Below are 17,706 nucleotides of genomic sequence, written 5' to 3'. Positions count from 1 at the left end.
TGATCAAAAACAATGTGAATATGTACCAATAATTAAAAGACTTTGACTTAGATGTTTTGAGCACATATGAAAAAACTTAATTTTTGAACTCTTTTCAGGAAAGGGAAATTTTGTGCTAAACAGACAAGACTAGAGATCTGTCATCAGATCACCAGATGTTAAATAGGTCAGTTCTCATCTAACTCTAAAATGAAGTGGACTTTACTCTTGCTACTGGAATCAGTCAAGAAACTTCAAAGTTAGAGAGAGTGGGTGAGGGAGGGAGGTGTTTAAGCCAAAGTAAACTTTTCTAGTTAGAGTGCCATAAGAAATACAATACCAGCATTAAAAGTCAACAGAACTGTTTTGAAAGAGGTATAGGAGAGTGTTCCTTGTAACAGGGGATCCCCATACATAATATAAATTATCTTGGAGAAATAGTCACATTTAAAGAGAGATATTTTCACCTTCCTTTGAACTTTGGACTAAAATTAAACCTAGGGAAGAACTTAGAGAAACCTCAGGATCTTATTCTTTCTACATACTTAGGTTAACGTGAACATATAAGCAAATATTTATTCAGTTAAAAAAAGATAGTTTTGATGGGTAAATCCACTTCCAAGGGTTTTAAACAATATCCTACCAAGCAAATTGAATGAAAGAATGAATTTCACAAGTATACAGGAATTGGTGTATTTCTGTCCATTTTAATTCTCTCCCTTCATATGCTTATGTCAGATAAAAAAATAATTAGGTCTTCATTATGCCTTATCCTAGCCTACACTAAGGTGGAATCTTTGTTTCCTTCCAGAATGTTCAACTCATCAGGGTAAAGCAACAATCATTTCAAATTCACAATACAAGAGAAAAATGCATCCCTACTTACTTCATCTTTAATGACTTTCATGAAAGGGAAAATGACTCTCACGTTAGTTGCTGTTCTTAAAAGTTGGTAGCATTGATCTACAAACACTTGTTTTGATGGGTTGGCTTTGAGCTGTAGTTTACTCCAAATAAAGATCAAGTCCCTGTAAATAGGAAAATATTTTTAAAATGTGGTGTAGTAGAGAGATTTTATTCCTAAGCAAGAAGTGTTCTTCAAATTAATGACCTTTAGTAATCAGTACTTGTATATCTAATAATAAATCCCAAGTTTCTTTATGATTAAATGTTAAGCTTAATTAGCTGCTTGGGATAAAAATTATAACTGTGGTACTTGACAAGCACTCAATATATGCCCCAGCACTGTTCTACGTTCTGGGATGGATATAACATAATTTGATCAGACACAGTCCCTGCCCAAAATGGGGCTCATAGCCTAGGTAGGAGGGAGATCAGGTACTGAACTCCACTTTACAGATGGAGAAACTGAGCTTCTGAGAACTTAAGTCACTTGTCCAAGATAACATCACAGGCAAGTGATGGAGCCCAGATCAGAACCCAAGTCCTAAGATTTCAAAGCCCATGCTCTTTCCACTAGGCTATCTTACAGCAGTGGGGCACCGAGTCAGGAAAGGAGTGGTTTTGTTGAAGCAAAAGTTCCATAAGGATAGTGATACAGGCTCAGCTTTTGTGCACACATAGTGTGGCTGGGACCTATAGTCCCACACTGGTCTTTTCTGTCACAAACCCACAAGTAAATTTCATCATCGGTGGCTTCTTCTTCAAATAGACAGGACAAATGTTTACACACAAGCGCACATACACTTACAAAAGAGGATTTAACACTAAATCAAAAGCGCAAGTTGATCAAATCTTCAATCTTTAAATCATTAAACCAAAAATTGAATATTTCAAAGAAAAGTATGATTCTTTTGAAAAAGAGCATGTGCTAAGTCCCAGAGACTAACATTCAATTTTAAAAAAATACAGCCTGGTACAACTTTTGTACACCTTGCTAGTAAAGAATCAACTGTAGTTTCCACTCAAAGGAAAATTAAAACAAAAAGAGCCACTGACATGACAATAAGAAGGGGAATTTTAAAGTTAGCATCATTAAATGAATAAATGGTCAATAAAACCCTGGAGGTAAAAAAAAAAGAAGTGTATTTGAAAGAAACAAAAATCCACAGGATAGTTTTCCATTATGTGACCTACAAATGAACGATAACAATTTGAGTCTTTCAAGCCTTCTAAGGAAAGGCAACAGGAACATAGACAGTAGGTAAAAATGAGGTCCATTGTCATCTTTATAAAAAAAAGTGATACTGCAAATTTGGTTGTGTTTCGCCACACTAGTGTTTGAGGGAATAAAATAAAAAATCTTTGGCCTAAACCATTTTCTTCATATTTAAATGAGACTAATTTTAAAAACTTAGGATACACTTAAATTAATCTTGCCATGTTTATTAAGGTTCTTTAATGGAGTTTGGAATTGATGTGTGAAGAATACCTGAAAAGGAAATCCCAGTAAAACCATGTGCTAAATACTTCACTTTGTATGCTTTAAACTGCTTGTATTTGAAAATTTATTGGAAAATTACAAATGTAATTAAACATATTTTTTAAATCCATTTGCCAGATCATTCAGAAAAATAAGAGTTTTTGCCTCAGAGTGTTTTAAGGTTATGGTACTGCACAAAATAAGATTTAAATAGTTTCTCCAAATGGTAGGAAATGAAAAGTTGGTTGACTGCTCTATTAAGTAGAAGAGTAAACAAATTCAACTACTTTTCACTTCCAGAATATGTGCTTACAAAGTCTTGGCTGAGCATTAGTATTCTCATTATATTACTACATTTTGCTTGTCCTTTCTTAATCTCAAGATTTAGAAACATTTCCTCAGATAAATCCCAGTCCATAGCTCCAATTAAGGATGCAGTATTTTAAATGGCTTTCCAAAAAAGAGCCGACATCTTTAAACAAAATGTATTTCTCTAAAGGGTAACCAAAAACTAACAAAATTTTAGCAACACAAATCATATTTATTGAATGCTTACTGTGTGCAGAGCACTGTACTAAGCACTTGGGAGAGTACAATATAACAGAGTTGGTAGACATGTTCACTGCCCACAATGAGCCAAAGAAAGCAACTATTCTACCAACTAACGGACAGTGTCCGGATGCCTAATGGTTTTTAACTACTTTTGAACATTCTTCCTTAATTCCCTAAACTTTTCTGATTGTAAACTCTTCGAAGGTAGGAACAGTGTCTGTTATCTAATATTTTGATTTCCTAGAGGAAAAAAAATAAAATTATTTCAAATAAAACTTTAGTTGAAACGTAAAACTATTTTTCCCCATTTTACCTATGAGCAGTTTTATTCTTATTTATTTTTTCAAGTAAGCACACTTACCAGATACAATACATGTCCCCATTCTGGAGCTGGGGAATAAGGAATGATTCACAGAGCTGCAAAGCCAACATTGTCTTGCCTTCTTTTTCAGTATTGCAGATGATATCAATTCCATTTTTACAATCCGTCCTCAATAAATGCTATGTGGAAAGAATCAGATCAACTCATCTCATTGTAAAAACAAAGATAGGTACACAGTTCCATTATACATTATTATGAAATTTCAGAAGCTGTTGAAAATAACAAAACTTTAATGCCAAATTTATACTTTTTCAGTTAAAACTGCCTTTACAAGTCATTTTTCAGGTAAAAATGAGAGAATAAATGGGCTTACAATGTATTCCAGTCAACACGGACCAGGGTGCCTGCTTTGGAAAAATGACTGGAGATGGGGTGATGGCAACTTATGACTCGTGAGACATATATGATTCTTCTTGGAACTAAAGGTGACTCTCAAGCCAGTGGGAGGGGATCAATGGAGGGAGGCAGAAATATTTAAAGCCACTTCCAAGCAGGGCACTTAAAACTATGCAGCAGTAGCTGTCCCATTAGAAAATAACCGAGAACAATGTTAACTTTAAATTACACTATTTCAAAATTTCACCTCCACAAGGAAGTAAGGTGCATTAATGTGGGCTTCAATTGGTATGATTTTTTTCTCTGCACACCAACTCCTCAAACATTTAATTTTGTTGGCTGTACCAACTCGTTTTAAATCAAAACATCTTTTTGGATCAGAATCCATGTAGCGCAAAATGAATCTGCAGTGAAGAACCATCACTGTCCCATCATTCAGAGCCTTATTCAAGATATAGCTCCTCCAATAGGCCTTTCCTAAGCACCCCTTTCATCTTCTCCCACTCCCGTCAGCAGTCAGCATCACCCTGACTACCTCTCTCTGTTCATCTCCTCTCCCAGCCCCACAGTACTTAGGTATGTACCTGTAATTTATTTATACTGACGTCTATCTCCCCGCCTCTAGACTGTAAACTCCTTGTGGGCAAGGAATGTGTGTCTTTATTGTTGTATTGTACTCTCCCAAGTAATTAGTACAGTGCTTGGCACACAGTAAGCACTCAAATACGACTGAATGAGTGAATGAACCAAAACAGACATCTATGAGATGACTTCTAGAATCAAACTAATTTCTTTGGACATTATATCCCCATTTCTATCATAGAGTCCACTGCTAAGAATCCTGATATAAATATGCCCACCTGATGTCAAGGTTTTTCATTTATCTCCATTTTGTCTCTCTACCTTTGGCTCCCTGATAAGCTTTAATAAAACTAAGGCTTTATCAGATTAATAATGCTATATCTCAAGAAAAAAATTGGAAATCAGGGCTAACTTAATTTTCAACCTTTCTATTAAAAGTGTGCTCCTGCTATTACAACAAACAAGGGCTGAAACCTCACAGAAGAGAAAAATAAATTATTCTCAGAGGAGATGAAAAGATGCTAAAATCACAGGTTTCTTCCACAGGCCTCTGCCTGTAGTTTAGCAGTAATTTGGCTGTTCTCCGAATTTGTACTTTAGCAGACAAGAAGGACCAAAAAGAACAACTAAGAATAGATAAGAATTAGCACCTCTGAGCAGCAGGGTCAATCAGGCAGACACCAGAACCAAACCGTTTCAGAGAAAATAGTACCTACCTGTACTGCCTCAAATAGCCTCCATATAATTTGCATCTTTGCACTTGCAGTTGACAAAAATTAGTCAAAAATTGCCTTTTCATTGAAAATAAGTTTACTTTGCAGACTTGAACATATGAGCTCAGTTTTCTTTTTTAAGAGTTGGTGTTGGTTTGCACAGACGGCAATTTAATAATTCACTTTTTGAAAATCAGTGGAGTCAAAAGGCATTAAAAATTGCATAATTCTTACATAACCATTTTTTAAAATGTTCACTTTTATTCTACTCTCAGAAAAAAACTTCCCAGCATAATGTGTACCATACTAGTGCTCACATGATATAGAATCATCATTTACATTAGTGGTATCACATAAAGAAGCTAAAGTATAAAAGAGAGGAGAAAGTAGGTTGGTAGTCTTATTCTTGGAAGTCTTAAATAACAAATTAATGGCTTTATTAGGTAGTACATAACTTCATCAGGATTGAAAAACACTAGATACTGCTCAAGTACAGTGAAAAACACTGGCAATCTTTTTATAAAAGTAAAACCAAGCATAAGCAAAAGCATATTGTTTATTGTACCTCTAAACCTAAGCTTGTTCTTGGGCAGGGAGCGTGACTGCTAACTCTATGGAATTAAACTCTCTCAAGTGCTTAGCACAATACTCTGCACAGTGTTTGCTCTGCATGTTTATTGAGTGCTGAATAAATTCCATTAATTGGTTGATACCTTGATGTTCTACCTTAAGAAATAAGCTATAACCCTGGGTTATATAAGGGTACCACTACAAATTCAGTTCTTTCTGCTTTTAAACTTTAACCTTACCTCTTGAAATAGCTGATCTTCTAAAGGTGACATATATAAACAAGTGAAGAATGCTTGGTGGAAGTACAGATCTTTACTGATATCTGGATGATTAATGCAAGACTTAATGAGAGCCATTGCTTCTGGTATGCGCTCACAAGCAATAAGGTATCTGGCACGCAGTTCAAAGAACAATGGATTTTCAGAACTTAAATATTTGTTAACTGTAATTAAAAAAAGAAAGTTAATATTTTTAGAGCATTCTTCTCCAATTTTGGTTTATTTGCAATTCAGATTCACTATATTAAAAACATATCCTAAAATACATTTCTTTTAGCATGAACTTATACGTAAAATGAATATTCAAATAAATGAAGAATTTAAAAAGCATTCAGCCGTAGACAAAAAACTAATGAATTTTGCACTTCACCCTTTGTTTGGTGGAATAGAGAGACACTTCCTTGAAATTGTCTTCAATTTCAATTAACTAGTATAGGAAATACATTTGATTCTTAAGAGTATGTTTTCTTGGTACCTAAAATGAACTTGAAGGCCTGCAAAGTATTAGTTTAAAAGTGAAATCCTAAATTATTAAACTAGTAAGGAATGACTGGAATATACTTTATTGTTTCTTTCTGAAACTATTTTCCTCTAGGGAAATATTAACAGTCACGTAAACATCTCTGGTCCGCATTCAGCTCTTTGCTTCTTCTGCGAAGCTTCAGAGGCTTTTGGCTATCTCCTCATTGCCTAACCTTAGCTCTTTGGCAGCTCTACTAGGGATATCAATAAAGGTGACTAAAGAACCTTAAAGGAACCCTTTTGAACCAACTTGTGTGATGTGAGCTGATTTTAATATTTTTAGTGCCATGAGCTTCCAGGTGTGGTGTTCCAGACTACAAGAGTGGGCCAGGGACATGACTGGAGCTACTCATTTCCCTGGAACCAGGTTAGCTACAAGGCACTTTCTTAGTTCTGGGGTCTGACTAAAGAAAATTGAGGGTTTGAATACACAGCTTTAACAGCTCATACATGTCCTATCAAGTTCTATTGTTCATACCCTCCTCTTCCTTCCCTTGCAACTTAGGTACAACTCTCCAATTTCGATATTAGGTACACTGCAACTCTGGAGCTAGACTTTCTTAACCATCCGTAGATTCTACTATAAGCAATTATAATAATATTAGACATCTTGCTTTTTTCCCCCACTATTTTCATCATCACATGATTTGAGCCTTTTGCGGTTTTGTGTTACTTGAAAGTAGTAGTCCAGAATACATATTATAATGCAAAGCAACCGGCTTTCCAACTTCAGCAGTTCCTAGTTGAGCAGATAATAAAAAAAACCCTAACTGGGTGACAAAACAGATCAAAAATACTCTAAGTCAAATGGCAAACAGATCTGCAAAGCACAATAGCAAATGACATCTTTGCAAGGGTAAAGTATTCTTGTGTCCATTCTCTGGTAGCAAGATGGAAAGTGCAATTTTCTGGATAATATTGATTTTTAAATCCTCTAGAGAAAAATGATTTTTTTCAAAAGAATGAAATGCTGCTGTATATATATATACCATAAGTGGCAGCAATTACTGCACTGTATTCAAATTCCTAATTGGTGGAAAAAATAAAATGAGCCTTTGAATGACCCATCCAAAGGGTTACTTTAGGCAAAAGCAGTTTTCTTTGCTCAAATCAGCCCAACATCCTTAATTCTCCAGATTTCTTTCAGCTATCTGGTATTACAAATTTTAAGGTTGTACGTCCTCTTTTTTAGTCTAATTTACAAAATTGCCTAAACAAAGTTCTTAGCGTTCAACCAGAGTTCGTTTTCATTGTGTTTGTATGAATATCTGAAGCTTAAATTCTTATGAGAAATAGCCTACTTCCTGGCATGCAGTACAATGAGGGCACATAGAAGGTTCCGAGCCAGGGACAAGATTTTCAGTACCCTGTATTTGCAAAGCTTCTTCCCTTGTTTTCTTTCTTTTTTGGATTTTATGGGAATTGGTTAAGTGCTGTGTGCTAGGCACTGTACTAAGCACTGGGGTAGATATAAGCTAATCAGGTTGGACACAATTCATGTCCCACAAGGGCCGCAGTCTTATTCCCCATTCTACAGATGAGCTAACTGAGGCACAGAGAAGTGAAGTGACTTGCCCAAGACCACAAAGCAGAAAACTGGTGGAGCCAGGACTGGAACCCAGGTCCTTCTGATTCCCAGGCCCGTGTTCTATCCAGTAGGCCACCCTGCTTCTCATGTTGCTGATTCTTCTCCTTGAAAAAGCAGGAGAATGGATAAAGGGGAGAGAAAGAGGAGGAATGCCTGTGGCTAGCTCTAGGAATATCTGATGTGCTTGAGATAAATGCCATGACTGCCACACCCTTGATTCATTTCTCACTCTAAGGCTGCAAAGCCATGATTAGATTCTTCTGGGTCTATGTCATATTTCTCTAGACTGTAACCTCCTTGTGGGTAGGGAATGTGAGTACCAACTCCTCTGTATTGTTCTCTCCCAAGTGCTTAGTACAGTGCTTTGCACACAGTAAGCACACAATAAAACCACTGATGATCTGACTGATTTTCACATCATATAGTAACTTCACAGAGCCAAGGAAAGAAAGACATCTAAGAGCTCAGAAAACTGGGCCAGGAGGGGACTAGAGAAACAGCTGAAAAGTCAGATTAAATGGACAACTTGTGAAATTTGAAAAAACTAATTGTCTCTTAAATTTGGAACATTACATATTAACTATATGAATATTTTATGGACCTATGTTGAGATTTTTAGCAATAGCAGTACTTAGACTTTGCGCCCCATGTGGGACAAGAACTATTTCAAACCTGATTGACTTGTATCTACCCAAGCTCTTGGAATAGTGCTTGATACATAGTAACCGCTTAATGAATACTGTAACAATAACAATGATAAAAATAGCCTGCAGATCCCCAAAATTGAACAACTCCTGTATTTTCTCTTTCCAGAAAGCTAACATGAATAGTTCTCACATGCAAGTATAGTCTAGTATCTAATCAAAAGAATATGTGATGTAAATTACCTGCTCAACTGTACAGCTAAGCCTAATGCAATACTCAACTCTGCTCTGATGGATGAGGTCATAGGTCAGTGTCCAAAGCCAAGCCTTCCCTATCTCCTGAGGCTGCAAGCAATACAATTTTGGACCAGTTGTGGACATCTGTCAATAGAAATTGGACTAATATTCACACTCTCTAGCATACAGGTCACCCCTGGTGAAATGATGCAAGTTTTTAATCACTAAAGTTACCCTGAAGCAGATAGCGATAGAGATGAATATGATTCCCTATTCATCAAGTTAGACATTTAGACAATCTGACATTCAGAGAAAATCCACATAAATATTGCAAAGGCTTTAAAAAAAATAACACCTTGAAAGGCAAGTAGTTTTTGACTTTGGACAGTTTATCACTTCTCAAAATAAACTGTTGATGTTAATTTCTTTAAAAAAATTTTCACATTTGGCTAAATCCATCTTATACCTCAGTTCCTCTTTCTATTTCAACTACAGTCACTGGTGCCCAAGACAATATCGCATGTGCAATTCGAGTTAAAAGTATTCTTACAATCAAACCATGGAAACCTATACAATTAAAAATATTTGAAAGCAATAACATTCAAGTCAAGTGATATCAGTATTCCAAATAGAAAATGACATTTCATGTAAAGGCCTTGAATGTCATAAGCAGGTTAACTTAAAATATGTGTTTCCTGAAATACCTAAATCTGGAGAGGCAGGCCTTGCTTTAAGAACTGCTTGTAACACCGGATCTTCCCACGGTCCACCATCTCTAATAATTCGAGTAACCAATTCCAGATTCACATTTCCATATCTACTGAGGAGGTTCTGGCATTCCTAATACAGAGAATATATTTAATTTTTTGAAAGTCAAGAGATTACAAATAAAATCACAAAATGAACAATACACCAGGATATTTGAAAGCACATACCAACGGTTAGTCTCATGAAGGCCCACCACCCCTAAATCTGTGGGGCAGCGTCTTAACCAGCACTGGGGTAAACGCCATCAGTTTTGAACAGTACCTCCGTCTCATACAATACACACCACCTCCAATGACACAATTTGAGAAAGATACAAGGTGCCACAGTGCACAAAAGTATGCCGTTTGGAGCATGCCACGCAAACGCACAATGTTCTACGCGCATACTTCAAATATTCAGTATTTGAAAATGCTCAGGACTTTATTGGAGCCTAAATAAATTCAGCTTTGAGACATGTAATATAAGCAGTTCACATTACAAAACACCTAAACTTCTTCAGTATGCTAGGTGATTTGGAACGGGAACAATTCTTTTTCTGTTGCACTTTTCAAAATGTTGCACTGCAATCATTTGATAAATGCAATCTTAGAATTCCGTAACAGAGATTGCCAAAATATGTCCTGCATGGCGGAGTGGCTAGAGCACAGGCCTGAGAGTCATGAGGTCACAGGTTCTAATCCTAGCTTTGCACTTGTCTGCTGTGTGAACCTGGGCAAGTCACTTGACTTCTCTGTGCCTCAGTTCCCTCATTTGTAAAATGGCGATTGAGATCGTGAGTCCCATGTGGGACAGGAACCGTGTCCAGCCTGATTTATTTGTATCCACCCCAGTGCTTAGTACAGTGCCTGGCACATAGCACTTAATAAATATTATTATTATTATTGTTATTATTACCAAATACTGGCTGCTACCTGATTTACTCAGACCTACCAAACAATGGCTAGGACTTCCCACACTCCCAAGCAGCACAACCACTTGGTGTGGTATTAAAACTGCCCCATAACTAATGCACTGTATTAGTACTCATTGCTAGGGCAACGGATTGGGGGAGAAGAGATGAGGGAGGAGGGAAAGGAAAGGATGGGTGAGGTAATTTAAGGATAGAACTACTGCTGGCAATCTGCATTACCTGGATGGATCCAAGAATATCTTTCAGTGGCTCTTCATAGAATTCATCCTTTCCAAAGAACAGCAGCAACTCAAAGAAACTCCTAAAGGAAAAAATCAGTAAGACATGATTTGGGGAAGCCTGCAGGAGCAACTAAACAATTCTTAAGTTTCTAATAACAGTACCATGGAATCCCCATTGCACTTAGCAACCAGAATAAGAGTACTTTTATTCCATTTGCTTTGGCTGCTCTAAAGACATCTCTCATTTCATAACCATAGTATTTGTATTTGCAAACTGTACAAACTCTCCACTTAAAGAAATGTAAATGCTAAAATTATATTAACATAAATATCCATTATGTGCTAACCACAAAACACCTATTTTACTTAAATATTCAAGATGTACATATTAGATACGACAAATGAACTTACAGATCAATTTTTTCTGTGGAGAACAGAAATAAGATACAAAGAGATAATGAAATTAAAATAGATTCTTAGATAGTATAAATTATCGCATGCAAATAAACCCTGGGCTCCACTTCCTTTCTTGATTCTAACTCTGGCACCAGAATTACTTCAAGAAAGTGATTTAAGCTTGTTGTTTCTGTTCCACAACTGTCAAGTGGACAATACTGAACTATTTCACACAGCAAATGTAAAAAAAAATTTCAAAACAAACTATAAACCATTTTATACTTATTAAGGTGCTACTGGACCCCAATACTAGGGGAAAGACTATATTATTCAGCAACATATTTCTTATACGTGACCATACAAAAAATAATATAACGGGCACCATGGAAAAGATAACAAGGCTCAAGCTCCAATTTACAGGTCCAAGTCACAAAATTACATGAGAATTTGGGAAGCAGCATGAACTACTGGATACAGCAAGGGCCTGGGAGTCAAAAAGACTTGGGTTCTAGTTCCGGCTTCACCACTTGTCTGCTGTGTGAGCCTGGGCTAAATCACTTCACTTCTCTGTGCCTCAGTGACCTTATTTGTAAAATGGGGGTAAAAAAAGTGTTTTCTTCTTTTCCTCCCCACCCGGTTCACAGTTGGTACCTAGGATTCAGGCAGCTACCTGACCTCCTTGGGACAGAGAAAGTTCTTCACTCTTTCAATTTGCTGATGACTGGTTCCATCACCCGTGTATCAAGAAGTTGATCTGCCTTTTGATTTGTAATAATTTTGAAAAGCCCCGTTGATACATGCAGCTTCCATTTCTCTATGATATTTTATGTCTTACTATAGTTGGAAAATAAGGCATAGTTTTCTGTAAGGTCCCAACTACTAATCTAAATAGGCAAGTTAAGCTGTAATTTCAAGAGTTCACAATCAATTCTCCTAAGTGCAAAAGAAATGATCAGCTGTCCATCCAGCACTAAATTCTTCCTCCAACAAGCACCAACGTAGGCTTGGAGAAAGTGTGCAATTGTTGACCATCTCGATACCTCAATCAACCAATCGATCAAAGGTATTTTAGTTCTTACCGTGTGCAAAACTCTGTACTAAGGGCTTGGTAAAATACAACAAAATTGGTAGACACAATTCTTGAACTTATGGAACTTTCGTCAGAAAGGCACCTTCCAACATCCCCGTCTTTCTTTAACTAACCCATTCAGGGCCTATTGTCAAAACTTTTCAAGAATTTTCAGTCTATACAGCCATAGGAGAAAACAAAATCTAAAAAGTCACACATAATTCTTTCTCTCACCCATGATGATATTCAGGAGAGGTAAGTACAATATTTTCATGATTCCATTTGTAAGCTTTCTTTTAAATTACCTACTTTTGACTCGAAAATTTAGAATCCTATTTAGAAGAGGTTGGAAATGAGTAGATATCTATCAGAATAGGTATAAAAAATGAACAACTAAAGTATTCTTCAGTTTTACCTACAGCTAACGGTTACTACTATAGTTATTACTGAAATACATTTATATGGCGATAAGCATAAATATGTAAAAAGGCACTACTGGTATATATATATATATATGTATTTTTTTTTTACTTTTTTGATAAACAGAAGGGGTGCTATTCTGGAATGCTTCTTGTACATTTGGAGCTTCCTGGCTGGGCTTGGACTTCTCTTCCTCTGATTTCTACATGCAGGACATAAAGGAGGAGATGAATCTCACTGACTCGGCCCTTTTCCACCATCTGGAAGGACGGTCGCTTCCACTTTTCTTCCTCCAAACCATGCTTTGCTAACCAGGACTTAGGGAGGCTATTTTGTCTTGTGCTTTTTCAAAGCACAACAGGAAGTCTGTCAAATGAACCAAGAAAAATTGAAAAATAATTCTTTTATTGCTGCTCCACAATTTAAAAACAACTCCATTTCCTTCCAATCTTCTACCTTATAAATATGCCCAATTCAAACTGCCCACAGAAATCCCTAATAAATAACACTGCTTGAACTCATAGATTGTTTTCTCTGAAATAAATCATAGGACACTTTGAGAGACGACATTATCCCCAGAATAAGCCTGTGAAGTGAAATCTCTTCAGCTCTATGATGATGACTTAAACTGATCACCTACTTTTAAATCAGATTGACGACTTCTTCTAAGAATTCAACACAAAATACACACACCCAGCTTTCTGTGCTGGTTAACATCAGTTCTAAAGTAAAAACCTACTTATGAAGTAAGCTATTCCTAGTAGCACAGAATAGGCACTGAACCATTTAAAACTTTTTAAGGAAAGCAAAAATGCTTCTAAAATAGCACCGACAGCTAAACGAAGAAAAAAGGCCAAAAGAACAAAGAGGGGAAATACACAGCAATTTTGTTCATTAATGGCATCCACACTGTTAACCCGACTTTGGAGACATGATGTACTAAAGTGACTCTATATTTTCTCAGTGTCAAGATCTCCAGTCCATCAATGTGGTATGTTTTTTTGAAAATTCTGTTTCCTTCAATGCAGAATAAAAAGTTACATAAAGATAATAACTGCCCCAGTGCACAGTGGGAACACAGCAAATAAAACATTCTCTGGTTCTAACAGGCAGAGTTCCCAGATTTTTTTGTTTCAATATCAGAAAAGGGAGAGTTACAAACCATGTCAACAGGGTAGTAGAAGTGAAACACCAACTCTTACCTGCGACCTCTCATTTTACCTCAAAATTTCAAAATTCTCTATACTTTTTAGCAGCTTACATAGAACTCACTACTTTAAGCATTACTAAAAATAATCTACTTACTACAGGACCCACCTCCACGCCATGATTAGTATGGTGCTGACCAGCAACATCACAAGCCTGGCTGGAACACTGCAGGTAAAGGAGCAGAAGCACAACTACTCCCAGAAGCTATACGGGCATTCTGGCAAGAGGCTAGCTCCTCAGCCGATGGTGGGAATGCCCTAGCCACCCATGGGCAGAGCTGAGTTGTCTGGTGGCAGAAGCTGGGTGAATACAGTAAGCTTGTTCTCTTGGGCCATGAACTTTGGATTGGCTCCTGGCTGGGACTGCATGATAAAGAGAATGTCCATGCAGTAAAGAATCACTCTCTGTGTAGGCTATACCTGGGGTCTGCCAGAGGAGTTAGGGTGAGTTGAGGTGATTTTTAGGCTAAGCCCTCTCAACTGGCCACTTCCAACAGCAAAGCCTGATAGGCGGCACCACCACCAGCTCCCTCACCTCTCCCACTTCCAGGCTAGTCCCAGTAGGCAAAGCTCCCAAGGAAATGGGGGAAGGAACAAACAGAATATTGGGGAGGCCGCCTAGCCCATAACAACCACCTTTGCCTCAGGATTCCGCAACCCACTGTCTGATTTTCACAACTCCAGCAGGTTTGCTCTTGTGAAGATAACGAACTGGGGGGTTAATACTGATATGTTATGGACTAGAACAGCCTGAAATACCCAGTGGGATTGCCAGAAAATCTTTGTGCTTGGAAATACTTCAGTTTCAGGTCTAGGGTAGGCATCTATAATGGCAATCTGTGAACACCTTCTGAAGATGTTCCCTTCCAGATGCAAGAAATATCCCTAAAACTCAGGACAGTGTTCAGTCCGCTCCTGGCATCACCCATCAGAGGAAATGATTGCTCATTCAAATCAATCAATAGTAGGCATTGAGTGTTTACTGAGTATTGAGCAACATGGTATGCACTCGGGAGACTATATTACAGTAGATTCGGGAGGCATGTTTACTGCCTAAAAGGAGGTTACAGACTAAGAAAGGGAGCCGGGGCATTAATGTAGCTCACCGAGAGGGGAAATGAGAGAATGTAAGGCTACGTACATAAATTCTGTGGGGCAAATATCAAAAGTTTCCAAGCCCAACACCACATTCAGCTCCAAAGTCAAATATGAGTCTGGCTTTTGCAAGGCTCCTTAAACATATTCCAGGCATAAAAATATCTCTTCACATGGAAAATATAAAATTACTTTCTACCACACATATTATGGCCTGTATCTCAAGCTGCACTCAGCCGAGAGCTGGCCCACAGGGTCAGACAAGTCCCAGTTTTGTTAGTATATGGCACAGCTTTCTAAGACTTTCTTTAATAAGAAAAAGAAGCTTTTCAGAACTGTACCATATATATATTCCTTAAAATGGGACTTACCTAACCCTGTTTTGGGCTGGCTCCCTGCTCCAGCCGGACTCTCTTGATAGCTGTGATGTCCCAGAATCCCCAATATTCTGGGACGTCACAGCATAGCTGGAGTTGGCCAGTGCAATCTCAAGGATCTAAAAAGAAGAACAACAGCTTTTTAGTTGAGTGCTGAACAACTGGCTCCATTCTGGATGGTGAGAATTTTAAGGCCAGACTGTCAAAATGAGTGTAATCTGCAAAAACTCATATTGGGGAGTCAACTCGAACAGGAGTTGGTATTATTTCAGGAGTATATAAAACCAAAATTGAAGAGTTATCAACCTCAAAAGAACCCAAAGAATAGTTAGTTACAAAGATAAAGGGTAAAAGTGTACTTACAAAGCTAGGCTACTCAAAACATACTGTACATGCTCACATTCAGCTGGGAACGATACACTGGCCGAGGTGAAACAACAAAGCGCAGTTTGAAGCACCTGAAGTTGAGGCAATGGAACCTGCCATCTTCCTGCGTAATCTTCAACCACCTAAGAAGAAAATAATTCAAAAAGTTACCATGAAAATGTTCAGAAAAGGTCCATGAAAAATGATTAAAAATGAGGTGAAACCTGCTTTTTAATGACGACTCTCATTAGTTGGATTTCAATTCCAGCATTGTTGAACAGTTTCAGTTTCAAAACAATTGACTTTTAGTTGTCCTAGTTTAAATGGCTTGGATGAACTGCTTAATGGCTGATTCTAATGCATATATTCTTTGGAATATTTTTAAATGATTACACGGTAAAAGTGTCTTAGCCATTCCTTTAATGCTAGTGGCCACTTCTTCTGGGATGATCAATAGCTCGCTCATTCACTGACCAGTAAGGCTGCTCTGATTCTGCAGGTGTCAAAGAAGAGCAAAGAGCTAGACAGGTTTTGACGGTGTCACCCCTCTCCCCTCCATTCCTGGATTCTAAAGGTCATGGACTAGGGATGTGGGAAAGTTCTATACAGTGAGTTGAACTTGGCATGAGCAACTTATGTATAGAGTTGTCCCTTGGATCACAACTCCCAACAGCACAAGGCTCTATCTTCAGTACTTTCAAACTCAGTAAACAATAACAATGCTAACGATAACAACCACAACAAAAATGACAACAAGAACGATAACCACCACAACAATCACAATACTATTACTACTCTTAATAATAACAGTACTTGTTCATTCATTCACTCATTTATTGAGTGCTTACAGTGTGCAGAGCACTGCACTAAGCGGTTGGGTAAGTGCCATACAACAATAAACAGTGACATTTCTGGCCCACAATGAACTTACAGTCCAGAAGAGGGGGAAGGCAGACATCGATACAAATAAATCAAATTACAGATCTGTACATAAGTGCTGTGGGGTCTGGGAGGGGGGAAGAGCAAAGGGAGCAAGTCAGGGCAATGCAAAAGGAAGAGGGATATGAGGAATGGTGGGGCTTGGTCTGGGAAAGCCTCTTGGAGGAGATGTGCCTTCAATTAGGCTTTGCAGGTGGGGAGAGTCACTGGCGGATTTGAGGAGGGAGGGTGTTCCAGGCCAGAGGCAGGACGTGGGCTAGGGGTTGGCAGCGAGACAGGCAAGATTAAGGCACAGTGTGAAGGTTAGCACTAAAGGAGCGAAGTGTGCGGGCTGTGTTGCAGAAGGAGAGAAGCGAGGTGAGGAAGAAGGGGGCAAGGTGATAGAGTGTTTTAAAGCCAATGGTGAGGAGTTTTTACTTGATACAGAGGTGCACGGGCAACCCCTGGAGTTTTTTTGAGGAGGGGGGTGACATGCCCCAATCGTTTTTGTAGAAAAATGATCCAGGCAGCAGAGTGAAGTATGGTCTGGAGTGGGTAAGAGACAGGAGGCTGGGCGGTCAGCAAGGAGACTGATGCAGTAATCCAGGCAGGATAGGATGAGTGACTGAATTTACCCGTCAAATGGCAGGGACTGTATCTGTTGCCGACTTGTTCATTCCAAGTGCTTAGTACAGTGCTCTGCACATAGTAAGCACTCAATAAATACTATTGAATGAATACTTGTTAAATGCTATGCACCAAGCAGTGTACTAAGCATGGGATAAATACAACAGAACCAGTTGAAATACAGTCCCTGTCCCACACAGGTTTTACCAGCTTAAAGGGGGGGAGGGGAGGAGGACAGGTAGATTCTATTTATTGCTCTTGATTCTATTTACTGCTATTGTTCTTGTCTTTCCGTCTCCCCCGATTAGATCGTAAGCCCGTCAAAAGGCAGGGACTGTCTCTATCTGTTACCTATTTGATAATAATAATAATAATGTTGGTATTTGTTAAGCGCTTACTATGTGCCGAGCACTGTTCTAAGCGCTGGGGTAGACATAGGGGAATCAGGTTGTCCCACGTGGGGCTCACAGTCTTAATCCCCATTTTACAGATGAGGGAACTGAGGCACAGAGAAGTTAAGTGACTCGCCCACAGTCACACAGCCGACAAGTGGCAGAGCTGGGAT

At 38.2% G+C, this 17,706-nt stretch overlaps 1 protein-coding gene across 3 annotated transcripts in view; it reads right to left on the bottom strand.

The window, feature by feature from the left end:
• Positions 1-17,706, bottom strand: part of ZNF654 (zinc finger protein 654) — a 33,440-nt gene that overhangs the window by 4,313 nt on the left and 11,421 nt on the right. Inside the window, exons 2-7 of one of the 3 annotated variants that reach the window (XM_029082253.1) lie at positions 15,594-15,739; positions 10,664-10,745; positions 9,471-9,606; positions 5,737-5,939; positions 3,276-3,415; positions 866-1,007 (exon numbers count right to left, since the gene is read on the bottom strand). In XM_029082253.1, the coding sequence (XP_028938086.1) occupies positions 866-1,007; positions 3,276-3,415; positions 5,737-5,939; positions 9,471-9,606; positions 10,664-10,745; positions 15,594-15,739 (849 nt within the window). Of the gene's footprint in view, positions 1-865; positions 1,008-3,275; positions 3,416-5,736; positions 5,940-9,470; positions 9,607-10,663; positions 10,746-15,224; positions 15,344-15,593; positions 15,740-17,706 lie in introns of those variants that run through there. The other 2 variants (XM_007666625.2, XM_039914465.1) reach the window with 2 other exon arrangements.

This window comes from Ornithorhynchus anatinus, chromosome 17, assembly GCF_004115215.2.
Source record: "Ornithorhynchus anatinus isolate Pmale09 chromosome 17, mOrnAna1.pri.v4, whole genome shotgun sequence".
Lineage (NCBI taxonomy): Eukaryota > Metazoa > Chordata > Mammalia > Monotremata > Ornithorhynchidae > Ornithorhynchus > Ornithorhynchus anatinus.
Note: the sequence above shows the minus strand (reverse complement) of the source record. Positions and strands in the feature narration are given on the sequence as shown.